Source organism: Plectropomus leopardus, chromosome 9, assembly GCF_026936395.1.
Source record: "Plectropomus leopardus strain MGB_pleo_1.0 chromosome 9, ASM2693639v1, whole genome shotgun sequence".
NCBI classification, from domain to species: domain Eukaryota; kingdom Metazoa; phylum Chordata; class Actinopteri; order Perciformes; family Serranidae; genus Plectropomus; species Plectropomus leopardus.
In genome coordinates this window covers 30925249-30940914 of record NC_142184.1, presented here as the reverse complement: position 1 = coordinate 30940914, position 15666 = coordinate 30925249, and the positions used below count along the sequence as shown (strand labels likewise).

Genomic DNA, 15666 nt, shown 5'->3' with positions numbered 1-15666 from the left:
AGTTTATTGAGCCTGCTCTGGAAATAAGAACAAGCTGCAGATTAGAAATGATCAACAGGTCAGAGTCTTAAATAGAACATTACGTTTACATTGCGTTACTTATTTATTTTTATTCATCTTTTCGAATTGACAATACACTATTATTTCAGTCATTTTCTGAGCATTTAGATTTTACAAAATAAATGAAAAAAAAAATCTTTATTTTTTTTTGTGTGTGTGTTTTCCCTACTTTACAGAGAAATGTACCGAACCAACTGAACAGAGAAAGTCTGTGTTCCTGTAAACCCCTGTTGCTAAGATATTTTAGTCTTTGGAGACTTGAACTGCAACATGTATACTGATACTTTCACAGACCAATTAATGATATGTCTCTCTGCGGGAGGCCAGCAGAGGCTGCAGCAGGAATCATTTGATGGAAGAACACATTTGAAGTGCACAGTGACAAAAAAAACCCAACATATGTATTTGTGTCTGATTAATCATGCAGCAGTTGTTAAGGCAAAGGACATGAAAAGAGTCAGATTTACTGTTTGAAGGTTGAGAATTGAAAAAAAAATCGGTGCATGAAGAAAGAGTTTCCTCTTTGAAGGTTTCTACACTGCTGCGCCTGCAGCTGCCATTAGAATTCACCCTCACCACCTTCCAGCTCACCTGGTGTGCCCCTGCCTCTGCAGTGTTATTGATGCCGTACTGCACCTGACTGAGGCAGCTGGAGGTGTGTGTGCGCGCACGTGCTCATGCGTGCCAACGTGTTTTGGGTGGTCAGCGATGTGTTTAAGTATTTAACAAGTGCCCCAGAAAACTTGTCTCAAACTCTCAATTTGGCCCAAAATTGTAACTTTCTCGCTGGTGTGTGTGAGTGTGTGTGTTTGCCTGAGGCAGTTTACTGTCTGCCAATCCATCTGTCAGCAGTAAACTGCTTCCAGCAAGTTGAGATGAAACACACGGATGCTGATACACCGGTGATTTTTGAGATTAAGAGAGAGCAGAGCAGACCTAGATGTGCACAGGTATGCTTCCTCGACTTTCGAGTATTCTACAAGCTGGGTGAAACTCAGGGTAACTCTTCCTGATAATCGCGCAGACAGATGGTGGATGGTGAAAATGCAGACGGCAGCAGAAAACACGTCTGTTTAATGACAAGTGCACAGACAACTATGTGTGGAAATGAGTCCCTCAAATGATAATTCCTCTCATTCTCTCCACTGACGCTCATGTACTTCTTTGGTTGTACTTTAAGAGGCAGGTAAATTTGGACACCGCTATTTGATGTTCCTGTTAATACCCAAGTTTTCTGATATCCCCAAAGAGATCATTAAAGTTTCATCATATCTTTGTCATGCAGACACGCAGATGGCAGCCGGTAGAGATTTAGTGGACAAAAAGAGTAGCCCTTGATGCTTATCTCAGTGGTGTTATGTACAATAGCAAACTCGTTGCAAGGAATTCACAAGTGTTATGCAAACTTAGTGCTTTTATGTAATGATGAGTGCAGTTTGTGAATGAAATATATTTCCGGTTGGCTCATTTCCAATCTAAGTGCTGCAAAACCATTTTAATGGATCATTTTTAGAGGCTGGTGTTCTTGACAGCAGCAAGGTAAGATAAAGGAAATATGTATTTTTTTTGTTTGACAGGATATCATGGGACGGAACGAGTGCAGCTGTCATTAACTGTATAACACTCTGTCTCTCTTCCACTTCACACCCGGCCTGCCAAGCAACACCACACACCATAAACGACAGCAAAACACAGTGTTTATTTTTGTTATTTAACAATGTTCTGAGCACTCGTTTCAGCTCAGTGTGAGAGTCTCTTGTGTTTTACTGTTGTCTCTAGCGCATGGTGTTTCACTGCGAGCAGAGGGAGGAGAGAGAGAGAGGTCTGTCACACTCACCAAGCCACTGCAAGTAAAACAAAAATCCCCGCAAGCATAAAGCCAATAAGGCCTAGTTATTAATGTAGTACTTGCAAGAGATTCACAGAAGACATTAAAAAAAAGCAATACAGTTAATTCAGGTAATAAAGACTACACTTAAGCAATAAACACTGGAGAATACTCTTTTAAAGGGATAGAATTTCCCTTTAGACAGCGACAAAGCCAAAAAAATTTAAAGGGAGGATTTAAAAAAAAAAAAATTCTGATCACTGGCAAAAACACCATATCAGGATCAGGATGACATCTTCTTAAAATTAAGCTTTTCAAATAAGCCTTTTACTAATTTTAACACATTTTTGGTCATTTTTAACATGTCTTATTTTATTTTCATTATTGTTTTCATCATATACTGTCATGGGCTGTCATTTTAAAGTATCCTAATTGTCTGATTTTATAGACCTCAGTGCAATCTTTTGGGCACTCAGCTGCCAACTTTGCTTGTCTGCTTTTATTGATTTATTTTATTGATGGAGTTGCTTCTTTCCATTTCTTTATTTGCTCAAGTCCTGCATTGTTTTAGATCTGGGATCAGCCTTGTAAGGCACTTTCTAACAAGTGTTTTATAAATTAAATTTATTATTAATAACAAGGGACAGGTTAAGGAAATAACACTCAAAGAAGCAGCAGCAAAGGCTGAGATATCCTGACCCAAACTCCTGTGTTTGGGTTGAGCTCCAAAAATGCTGGATCCTACACTTCCCATAATGCAACTTGATCTTTTTTTTTTATATTAACTCCCTTCTTGGTAAATGCTTTCAATCTGCGTGCCCTCCTCAGGGTTTTAATTAACAAGACTAAAGCCCAATTTGCACAGGACTGGTATTAACAGGGGACCATAGGTGATTTAGAAATTACCCTCCCATGTCTGTGTTCAGTATGGTGCATTAACATGGGATAAAGGAAGTCTGAGTTTTACTCAAATTTACTGACATTATCCCCTAGTTATGATGGCAGGGTATTTTGTTTTTACTTCAGTTTTAACCCTTTGAAACATGAGCAAAGTGGTAGAATAATTAGAATTCCAAACATAATTTTAAACATTTATTTAATATAATTATAAATATTGTGTCCTAAACATTTATTTAAAAAATTATTACATAAAAAATATGTAATCGTTTAAATCTACTAATTCAAAGTAATTTGCGGGACATTTCTCGCCGAACAGCTTTATTACTCATTCCTTCATGTTTTCAAAAGAAATTAAACTAGAAAAATGATGTTAATACAGGTTTCGCAGGGTCAATTTGTTATGGTTCATTTCAATTTATTTGTAATCCAGTCTGTTTACCACCAGCAAAAACAGATGATTGATTAAAAAATAAATAAATAAATTAACACACAGCACTGTAAAATTATCAATACATATCCCAGGGAATAAATACAATAATACTGGAGGGACTGCAGGGTTGTTAATCTGTCGCATAAGAGTTTATAGATGATAGAAAGTCAATAAATGACCAAAAGGCCTAGTCTGTTTTCATTTGAAAGGGCATTTCCCAGGGCAGTTTTTCTGTGGACAGTTGTTTACTTTTTCTAGATTCTGTTCAGTATCTGTTAAGGTAAACTTGCTGAGCTTTCCTGCATCAGTGTTTCCTGATCCACTGCAGAACTGTGGGCAGTACACAGCACAACACAGAAAGGTGTTTGTCAGAGGGTGTAATCTTAACCCGTGTGTGTTTACATGTGTTTGAACCTTCACTTCTCTCCCTCTAGCTAGCCTTGTATGGAGCAGTGTGGAGTTGTAAGCAGCACCTCCAGAGCTGTTTATCTCTGATAGTCACAGTGGGCTTGTTCCTTTAATCTCATGTTCCAGGCACAGGATACCTCCGGTGGATTCTGCGTACATCAGGCCTATATGTTAGAAGCTATCTGACGGTGGTGTGCACAGAGTTAGTGCGCGATATTAACCAGGCGTGTGTTCCTGTGTGTGTTCTGTTTCCAGGTCACCCGTGTACCAGTGGAGAGCTGTGAGCAGTACAGCTCCTGCGGAGCCTGCCTGGGATCAGGGGACCCTCACTGTGGCTGGTGTGTGCTACATAATGTGTAAGTACAGTTACTGTTCACTATATTGGATTCATGCAGTCATTTCAGTTGTAGATAGTTAATTATAGCAAAGAATTGAGGAATTTCTGTCAGTTACTTTTTTTCTAATCATATTCATTTTTGTCTTAATTTTTGTTTGAATAGATCAAGGTGTGTATGAAAAATATTGGGGCAAAGATAAGGAATATTCATGTTTAAAATGAACTTTTTTTAATAAAATTTGAAAAAAGGGGTAGAATTAGATGAATATTCACTTTTCATGCTCCTTTTCAGACATGAAATACTTTATATATGTTTGTTTTCTTAATTTGTCTGATGGGCATTCTGGTGTGGTTTTCCTTGTTTATATTTTATTTTGTTCTCTTATTTTATTTAGCATGTTCAAAATACTAAAAATCTAACCAACCAACCATATTTATTGTCTTGGTAAACAGAATTATGTAGTCCTGGTTTGCAGTGCATTTTTGTAAATGTTCTAACAGCATATTCCACAATTTGCAGCCTTATACAGGTTGCATTTCAGAGAAAATACTAAAACAAAATCATAAAGGGCAAACATTAATACATTTATATGCATACATTTAAAGCTGCTAACAAAAAATATTGATGTGTACTTTGTGTACAAGACATGAGATTTCTGAATGACAGAATAAAAACTGCCTACCTCAGAAGCTCCTCCATGATCGTTGCTTCACAAATGTAGTCATAAGTAGATGATTTTGTATCATAAATCTGTGGAAGATAATGTTTTACTGCAGGCGTACCTTTGCTTATTCAATTGTATGATGGGCTACCTACCTTACACCACTGTGAGCATATAAACTCACTCTGCAATTACACCTCCAAAAGGTGAGTGGGCGGTGGGGTCTCTATGCCATTATGTTGAGTTTCTGTAAAGCGTTATCCTGTGAGGTGTAGTAAAGTTTGATATTTTTTAATCAACACACCTTGAACACACATAAAACATGGCTTAACAGCAACAACATAAAACTGAAGTTTCAAATTTGGCTCCATTATAACTAATAAGGTTCATATAAACACACAAACATTGGTAGACACATTTTCCCCACATAAACAACATGCTTCCTTAATTAGCGTTAGACTATTACATTTTACATTACATAAACTAGCCTAGAAGCTAAAGGACTTTTCATACAAAGCAGGAATAAAAGCAACATGTAACAAAGGTAACTTTGTAAGATGTGGCTTCCATAATAATTCACTGGGTTCACCGACAAAACAATTGTCTTATCTGAAGGCAATAGTATTTTTAGCTATTAAAACAGCTTCACTCACAGGTGCTAACAGTCATAGAAAGGGGCTTCATTTAATATTCATTCAAATGGGGATAATGCTACACTCTTGGACAGTCTTTCCTCAAAATGGTTAATGACGTTTCATTTGTTTGCACATATGAAAAGTGACATTAATAGTTCTGTAAAGTACATAAAAAAAAATTTAGAGAGAAAGAGTAACCTACTCATCTCCGCATGGGGTCAGTCACTGTTCAGAGTGACCATGCTTGTTATGTTGTTACTTTTTGAAAGTTAAAAGTTGCCTGACAGAGTCATACCAATTCTGAATGAATAAATTTGAATAGTTGTGTGGAGAGGGGCTTCCGCTGTTTGATAATCTGACAAGCACATGGTTTGGTTCATATGGACCTCTTTACACCCCAATGAGCATCAAGTTGGCCAATTAAAATTTCCAAAGGGTGCAAAGGATGCACAGGCAAATTATTTTTTTTCCTAGTCTGTAAACTGCATTCCATAAACTTCTGCAGTTAGATTTGGTAGAAAAAGCTCTGCCCTAAGAGGGATATCATAAAAAAATCAGATATGCAACAATGCTTCTGCTGAAAATCCAAATCCTGGTCATGTACACATGTACACTTTGTAAAGTCAACTACACCAAATCTTAGCCCATAAGAAGATTGGGCAGGAGTTGGCATGAACATGCCCTCAGAGTAACAGAGAGAAGTGTACACCTGTGTTAGTAAGATTGAATGCTGCGAGTCAGCTGATAACCGAGCAGCTGATGAATGAGCCGCTGATGGGAAAGCATGAATGAGCAGCTGGTGCCAATCAGCTAATGCAAGTGTGACTTCAGTGCTCTGCCTGAACTAACGCCATGTCCCATTTGTTTTTCATTCTGTTTTTGTGCTCCGCTGTATGTTTGACTGTGCTCGAGACTTAACCTTTGAATTATTTATAGGTGCTCTTAAACCTTAGCAAACCAAAGATACATTTTGATTAATGCCAAATAGACAGATATATTGGTGTCCTGCTACCAAACATCATGATTGACAGCGATCTGTCTCTAACCAACCTTCTTTGACAGAGCTAGTGAAATTACTTACTGAAAATATTCCAGTTACTGCATTTTTGTTTTTCAACTGAATACACTGAGATGTGACTGTCGTGTTCCTCTAGATGTTCCAGGAAGGATCGCTGCGAGCGAGCAGAGGAGCTTCAGCGTTTCACCACCAGAGTGGAGCAATGCGTCCGGCTATCCGTCCAACCCGACACTGTGTCCGTCACCATGTCAGAAGTGCAGGTACGGTTTGGTCTGTCACTGTATGTGTGTATTTTGACGTGTCAGAATGTGTGTGACGAGAAGTGGAGGAAAAAAAACTAGACAGCACAAGTGAGCAAGATGAATGTGAAATTAGATTAAATAAAGCTTGAGTCATCAGTGGCAATCTGTCAGTCATTTTGAGTCTGAGCTGAAAAGCCACATATCTGAGCAGCATATTCTGTTGTGATGCAGTAGAACTTATCATCACCAATAAAGTATATCGATTTATAAATGTATGTTGTCCCTCACTTTTTCTGCTTTCCTTCCCTCTAGTTGTCACTTCAGACACAGAATGTACCTAGTCTGTCTGCTGGAGTGAACTGCTCTTTTGAAGACTATGTAGAGACAGAAGGACGCATCTATGGTGGACGGATCTTCTGCCTGTCTCCCTCTACAAAAGACGTGTCTCCCATCACACGAGACCAAGGTAAAAAAGAAAGAATAAAACAAAACAACCACAATACAGGGTGTGCAAAAGATGTAAAGTTTAAAGTTCCCAGACCTCTGACTTAAACTCTTTAGTTTGCTCTCTGGGGGTAATCTCAATAAACAGATAAAGGCATGTGAAATAAGAATCTGTGGGCGACATATTGTGGTATATGAAAAGTTCTGGCTTGAGTTTGTAGTCTAAGAAGTATTACAGATGAGCAGGCCTTGGTGCAGGTAAAAAGGTGTGTAGAGCAAAAGAAGTGAAAGGCTTTGGCTGAAATTTAATCTCCAATCCACTGGATATCGTCTGCAGACACTTTGGCTTTTTATAAGCTTTGTTCTTAAAATGTTATCTGCATTCTGAATTCAGGTATTTGTTTTGGAAAGTAGCCATAGTAGTTGTCTTTCAACTTCAACTGCATTTTGCATCTCAAGCTAGTAATTGGACAGTAAACAGTGAATACAACATGAAAGAGTCTTGGACCTGATATCAGCTGGCCTCACCTTAAGCCCCAAAATATTGCCTGTTGCCCCCAGAGGCTAATACCTCACCAGACCCAGCAGGTTCCAAGACTGCTCAGGGGGTTGCCTGAAGGAAAATGTTCATTTCACTGAAATTCAAAAGCAACAATATCTGTATGGAACCTAAAAGTGTTTCATATTTTAAAAAGACATTTGAAAAATGAATGATCATATGAATAAACTGTGTAAAATATAAGAATTAAGGAAAAAAAATGTTTAAAAAAAGTTAAAGAAATGATTGAAGCTCAGTTCCTTACTATTAAACTTAATCCCATAATTAACTATCAAAATAAGAGAATTTGTTTTGAGATCATTGTTATACATTATAGATTTTTAAGTTGCCCTTTTTATTTTTTTGATATTGACATTATACCCAATGGTAATTAAACTTCATGCCAAGTTTTATGTCAAAATGAAAGAATGAAGACTTTTCATACTGTTATAGTGACAATGGTGCTCTTTTTGGATAAACAAGCAACAACAATCCGGAATAAGCCAAACCTCTTTAACTTTTAAACCCTATTTAGCTGGTTAGCTAGTTAGCTGGCTATTTTGGTAGCATGCAGCATTGTTGTTGGGCTAGATAAATAAAAATTACAGTTGTATGTGTTCATTTACAGTAGCAGTTAGATAGTTGATTCACAAATACTTCAGTACTGTCGTTGCTTAAGCTAACTAGTGCTAACTGGCTAAATCTGGTAGCAGTTGTTGAGCTCACAGGGTAGTGACAACATTACTGTTGATGAAAAGTGACCAAAGAATTTATTCATATGACTCTTTATTTAATGTCAAAGACGATGGGGTTTAATATATCAGCCTCAGTAAATTAATCCTGCTACCACAGCTGTCAACCTGGACACACTTTGTTAGATTCACCAGGCGCCTGGGAGTTGCACTCTCTGAAAACAAAATGTTCACTGACATTTCGGTCCCTTAACAAACTTTTGTTTTGGTGAGAAGATGACAACTTCATTCTGGGCTTCTCGGCTGAGCAGTTTTGTTTGATGCTGCATAAATACAAATTGTTTGCTTCATTTAGCCTGTTCATTCAACTGTGTGAAACACGAGTCATTCTGCTCTTTAACTGCGCTCATTTGTTCGCGATTATCAAACTAAGAAACTGCTGATTCACAAACTTACTAGACAAAACCCACAAATGCATATGGACTGCTGAACTGTTTCTTTCGCCAAGTAACTCTACAAAATGTCTATTGATTCAGCTGCAGGCCCTGCTTACTTTCCAGTAGAAACATTGTGGCTCCAAAATGTCAGCTGTTCAGGAATTGACAAGTAACACCTGAAATGAGGCTGTTAACATTTCAGAACACATTGTCTGAGCTTGCACATGATCCTGGGTTCATGAAACATTTTCCACACACTGACTGTGTATGATAATATCAGTAGTACACTACAGAAATATTTAAAGACTGTATATAATATAATAAAATATAATATGGTCTTTGTGACTCCTCATAGGTGACCAGCGTGTTATAAAGTTGTATCTGAAGTCGAAGGAGACGGGGAAGAAGTTTGCGAGTGTGGACTTTATCTTCTACAACTGCAGCGTCCACCAATCGTAAGTTATTTTCCAAATTTTAAAAAAAGAGTTTATGCTAAAGCTGTGCTGTGTTGTTCACACTTTACAGCTGTCTTGTTATTGAAGTGGCTGTGGAAGTGATTGAATTATTGAAGTGATTGATTGGCGACAGTGGTCACACATTTCAAGATCTTTCACCTGGAGGACTCCCAGATGAATAGCCTATGTCATGTGATGAATGGGTCGAACCACAACTGGGGATACAGGGGGTACTTTCTAAAAACATTAAAGGTCAAAAAGCAGAGTTACGTGTAACTTACAGAAACATTGCATACAACAGTCTATCTTCCACCATTATTTTTAGGTCACACATAGCCCTCGAGTGCTGATTTGCAATTGCTGATCCAACAGCAATTTGCCTCGGATCTGGACATGGGCTTATTATGAGACAGTGGGCCCCTGGGCACAGATTTGCAAAGGGCTACACTACCTCTATAGGAGCAAGACACTCCAGTCCATCCTTGAATCTGGGGCTTTTTTGGTGGGGAACTCCAAAAACTGTCAGTAATGGAAAATCAGAACTAAAGTCATGTAGTGTGAACAATTGTGAATGGAGTTGAATTAGAAGTGGAAGAAAGGGGTGAGAACATTCTCCTTTATGCCCTACACCCAGCAAGATGCAGACTGGTGGAAAGCATTGATCAATAGAAGGGTGACTGCAGTTCTTTCCCAAAAGCAATAGTGCTAAATTATTGGCCTGCACATAACTCCTATAATGGAGAATGGAGAGAACAGCATGCAACCTTTGCTAATTCATTATTCAATGTATTCAAGCTTTTTACAAATCAATTAGTTAATTAAATCTCAAGCAATAAAGGGACTACTGGTGAGTGAAATAATAAATCGATTCCTAACCATGCAAGACCTAGAAGGGCAGCCAAGCTTGGGAGGTTAAAACACGTCAGTCGTGTTTCTTGGAAATGAATTATCCCTAATTTAAGTGAAGGAATAGGGATTGGTTACTCAGCTCTGGTCTGAGAGCAGTTTTTGCATGTTTTTTTTATTCATATGCACGGCTGAGATTGGTATTTCAAAAGAAGAGCAGGGAGGGGGAGAGACAGGCCTACTCAAGAGACTATGTACACATTTTTTATTTACACTATTCTAATTTGGTTAAACCACTAATCATTAATCAAAGTCTATAGTCTTCTTTTGAATTTAAAGAATGTCAGCTGATGTAATAGTATGCATTTTGGTTGGAGATTAACAATTTTTGGTTTTCCATTAAAACTGCAAATTGATTGGAACCAAAAGTTACGGTATCTGAAAGAGCTGAGGAGGTGAATACTGTTTCAGTTGTTGACTGATCTTGGCTGCAAGGACAACACTCAGCTGTGGCTAATTAACGTTAATTAGTTGAGGTGGCTAAACTATAAACTGAAACTGCTGTTGTCTGTAGAATGTTATCTGCTCTCTGCATGCTGCTGCTGTACTATTAATGATCCTCCAAAGATTTTTTTTTTTTTTAAAAAAACCTTTATCTGTCTTATTTTGATGTTAGTTTGGTAGTTTTTGAGTGCAGGTGACCAACAGAAAGCAAACATTTCTTACAATGTCGCAGTTTTTAAATCATATAATTTGTTTACTTTATCAGCTGAAGACTTTAAAATAAAGACCTCTCTCTGCTAAAAAGCAGTCTTTCATTGAAAACATATTTGCTTTTTTGTAATGCTAACATTTTGGGGCAGCTAGAAGTTGCTTAATACTATCATTTGCTAAGTTACATATACAGTGTATGATGGCATCACGCAACAAATGGCATATTCAGAGTTTAAGAGACTTATTTTTACAAAATAAAGTTAAAACACTGATTCTAGAAGTAGATTAATGCATAGACAGTTTAAAATAATATGGATGTAGACACTGTGTCATAACCCATTAGTTAGTGGACTCCCATTTTGCAGTCCTAATTTTGGCATTTTGTCCATTGCCATCTTGGATTTCTGGAGCCCTAGGTGGCCACATTTGGAAAAACAATGGAGCTCACTCTACTGTTAGCTGCTGTTAGTTTGCACAGTGCATCTATAGCTGTAGTTAACTGTGATAATGCTAATGTTAATCTTTACCAAAGAAAAACAGGCTTTGAACCATTAAACAAAATGTATTTCCCACAAAAACTAAATCCGACTTCTTCGAGGGTCTTTACAACCAAACACTGAATAGACTTTTTCAGGCGACCAAAGAGTTACCACTAACTTTCATGAACTGTAAACACACTGAAATAGCTATGGCTATGCTTATACTAATCTGGGGTTATGCCATAGTTACCTTACCAACGTTGTCATTGTGGTAGCGACTTGTCAACGGACGGCCCCAACCTGTCAGTTAAAGCAGCCATCCCCTCAATTTTTGCACAAGATTCACCCCCTGTACCAAAATCCCTAAATGTTTTTTTTTTTTTAGTGCCAGGCTGTAAACATGTTTATTTCTGTTGTAAAGTTGGGCATTTTGACATGGGGGTCTGTGGGGATTGACTTGCTCTTGGAGCCAGCCTCAAGTGGCTGTAGAGGGAACTGCAGTTTTTTGGTACTTCAGTGTTTGCTTCATTTTTCAGCACCAAATATTACCGCTTGAGCGGTTTTATGCTAGAATCTTACTAGCTTTATCACTGGCTATAATTACTGCTCAAGTTCTTAGCATCAATCTTAATCTAAACTGCTAAATCAACAAACCTTATCAATAAGGCTGATATACAGTAACTCTGTAAGCCCTTTAAGTGAAAAAATTAAGTAGTTACACAGTCACTGAGAAATATTGGTGATACTCTTTAAGGGAGACGAGCTAATGTCTGCCCAAAAATGTAATTTGTGACAAGGTGAGTAAGTCGGGGGAAAATAAACCAAGTTTTCTAAAATCTTTCAGCCTTAACAGTGGTTTTGCCCCGTAATGCCCATAAAGATATTGAAGTAACACACAAACCAGCAGAGCAGCAGTGAGATGGGCCTGATAATGAATGAAGAATGTGTTCTTAATTGACCTGCCTTGTTAAATAAAGGTTAAATGAAAATAAATAAAATGTCATTCGCTAAATGACTCTTGGCTGGAGCTCTGAAGTCACTGAGTGGGATTCACTGTTCCACACACTCACTCTCTCGCTCTGTCTCTCTGGTCTCCTCCACCTGGCACAAAGTCACATCGCTCATTTAGGTATCTGCACTTTGTGTCGATACACCTGAAATGAAAATGCATCTGTGGCACGCTTAAAGTGGATTTCTCTTTTTCTTGCCAAGTGTAGATTGATGGCAGCATTATTGCCTCTCCTAATGTTTACATCATTTAAAATATCCTCAAATAAAAACAAAATCTATTTGGGGAATTTTTCTTGCTTTTCTTTTTTTTTCTTTTTTTTTCTTTTTCCGGATGAGACAGAGATATCTTGTAAAAAGAAAATCAGAACATAGGACTGTGGACTCAGGAGCTCTCTCTGAAAAGTGTCCTTTGTGTGTTCATTTTTGAATTTAATGCATCTGAGGAACCTTGAAGATTACGAAAATAGAGCACTAATGCATTAAAGAAACTGGCCAAAGATCTAGCTTTAGACTGTTAAAAAAGCTTCCAGGCCAAAACTCTGACTAGAGAACCACAAATTATGACCATAACCTTTAATGCGTGAAACGCCAGCATTACAAGCAACTAGTAAAACAGGGTGTGAAGTGCACTTGTTCTGCTCTCATTCTCTTTTCATGCCACTATCCTTCCCTCTCACCCCCTGGTCCTCTTTTCCTCTCCTGCCTTCCCACCTTCCTCTTGTCTGCTTATTACTTTCTCTTCTCCCATCCCTCCCCCGGCCCCGACCCCTCTTAGCCCTCTCCGTCCCCCCTCCTCGCCTCCCTTTCCTTGCCCCTCTCTCGTTCATCAGGCCCATTTATTGCCTGCGCTCTGCTCTTGGCCCTGAATATATCTGCATAGTAATAGGCCGTTAATTAGCTGGAGCCGGGGCGCCTGTGTGGAGATCGTCATAATGGAGTGGGCATGGAGAGAGAGCTCACCTGGGCCACTTCTCAGGGCCTCCAGGCCCAGTTCAATGGCTTTGATTCATTTTGTGAACGTGTGAGTGTGTTTGTTCCTTGTGAGTAGTACAGGATGTGTCAAAGTAAATGCACTGTAGTGCATAAATTTGTACGTGCGGAAAGTGTTTTATCATTTGTGTGTGTACGTGTGTGTGTGTGTGTGTGTGTGTGTTTATGCTCAGTGCCCATGATTACCAGCCCACCTAGCCCTCCTCTCTTTGCTGCATAAACAGGCGTGCTGCTGTTTAAGCCTTTGATGTCTGCTTTGCCGGCCCCCACAGGACTCTGCAGGACTGTAAAACTACAGTGCAGTTATCACCGCAGCAGCTGTAACATAAACCCACATATTATACACCACTCCCCCTTCGCCGTCGCCTTTCACCCCTGAATCTTTGACACTGCCTGTAGAAAGCCGGGGCGGCGTTCAGCGGCAGATAATGGAGTTCTCCTCGTGGGCGTGGCAGGTGTTTGAAAGTGTAGCACAGCCTCGCAACAGCAGAGATACAGTATCGGCGCAGATGCACCAGCAGATTAGCCCGCAGGCGAGCACTCAGACGGACTCGTGTGCAACTTCACACAGCCGGTGGATGCGGCACCTGGATCACCAGCCTTACACATACAAACACACATAACAGTTGCACGCACAGTAAAAAGGAGAAGGACACAGACTCTGCACTGCAAATTGTGCTTCGAGCTAGTTACAAATGCTGTTACAATATTAGAAATTTGCATTAAAAAAGAGATTTAGAATAGTTTAATTGAGCATGCGGGAGGAGGAATAATGCATCTTTAAAGAGAGGAAGAGAAACAAATGGGAGGGAGAGCACTGGAGGGAAGAGTGGGACCAGGAAGAAAACTCCCTGAGAGCTGCTGAGGGAGAAAGACAACTGAGAAGGAGGCATCAAGAGGGAGACAGAGATATAAAGCAGAGTGTGAGCAGACGAGACAGAGATTGTGTCCATTGTGTCAGGAATAATGCGTCCCACACAGCTCAAAGGTTAGCGCCACAGCCTCAGGCCACCATGACCATTACAATATGAAAGGGGATGCAGTGAAAAGAAGCACTCGAGGGAGGGAACCAGCCCACACTCCGGCCCCCAGGAAGGGCCCTCACGTCGAGGCAGACCATTCACTTTGGCCCCGACTATGCTATACACTGGCAACTTTTGGACTGATAGTGGAAACTGTTTAAGATTAAACTTTCCTACGATGACATCACTATTAGTCGAGTTTTGTTGCAACACTTGTTGGTCCAATTTTCAGTTAAGTGTGACCCGCTTTAATTAAACTGCGGGTTGAGACTGGCAGACTTACCGCTTTTGGACAACGCCGTGACAAGATGCAATAATATCTTATAATGAGTCTGAGTCCCCTGTTGAGAATCCAAGCTTCTCATTTGGTTCCTGCGCTGTATAACTTAATGATGTATGCCTCATTTTATTGCTGCTCACTTTGGAGCTTTATTGGATAAAACACAAAGAGGTCTATTTATAGATCACATAGCACAGCCAGTCTTATCTGTCTGCTAAACACTGTGCACATAAAAACATCCCTGTCTCCTAGAAATCGCATTTATTACTGAATTGCTTACATAATTACATTGTGTTGACAATGTAATGGCTGCCTGGATTGTGTTGAGAGACAAGATTTGTTTGAGTTAATAAAGTGTTAAAATTATGATCCGCACTGGATCATGGCATACATACTGGACCTGTCTCCTGTTAGGTTTAGGCAAAAAAATGCAAATGGTTAAAAGTAAATGAAAAGGTAATAATAAAGTCATTATAAGTTTATACTGTCTTGCGTATTTTGGTGAAAAATGATGGGATTCATTGTTAGTGAACTTACATTTCCTCATTACATAGTAAATAGAAAATGGAATTTGCTCAGCATTACATTTCCCCCCAAAACGTATTTGCTGTTTTAGATTAGTTATATTTACACATAACTTCTTGGTGACAGGGCTGCATGAAAAAAGGGAGACATGATGAAAGCCAATCTGATCTTTCAATTAGATGCACAACATGCCCATAGAGACAGAGCGCCTTTAAGTCCCCAATCCACCTTAGAGTAAAACAATTCATTGCTCTCCATTGACGCTGTAGTCCGTGAAGGTGCCTCCTTGACTTTACATCTGCTAGCAAACAACAAAAACATAAGTTTTTATAAACTAGCAAACCGAAAACTGAGCTTTTAAGAGAACAAAAGTGGAAACAAAGTGAGGGACCAGCAGAGAGAATGGGTGGAAACTGTTGGACCCTGACACCTGGCAGCAAGTATTTTGCTAAGATGACCAGACTAACTGTAGAGGCTGAAGCTAACTATTACTTTTCCCTCTCTAGGAGACGTAAGGTGCTCAAATAATCATTTGTTATGCTTGTATGTAATGTTTCTAGGGAGTTGCAAGCATTTTGTTAGTGTTTAAGCCCTTGTTTGCATATTATGGCCCCGATAGCCCATAATAGCCCATCAGCCCAATGGTCACATAATCACAGACTTTTAAAATATGTGGGATATGCCCAAATTTGGGTGCATTGATTTTTTTTTTT

At 39.1% G+C, this 15666-nt stretch overlaps 1 protein-coding gene across 2 annotated transcripts in view; it reads left to right on the top strand.

Moving 5' to 3' along the window:
* Positions 1–15666, top strand: part of LOC121946885 (plexin-A1-like) — a 377140-nt gene that overhangs the window by 214931 nt on the left and 146543 nt on the right. For both annotated transcript variants that reach the window (XM_088082491.1, XM_088082493.1), the window contains exons 8-11: positions 3882–3982; positions 6415–6538; positions 6833–6986; positions 8987–9086. In XM_088082491.1, the coding sequence (XP_087938617.1) occupies positions 3882–3982; positions 6415–6538; positions 6833–6986; positions 8987–9086 (479 nt within the window). The remainder of the gene's footprint in view (positions 1–3881; positions 3983–6414; positions 6539–6832; positions 6987–8986; positions 9087–15666) is intronic.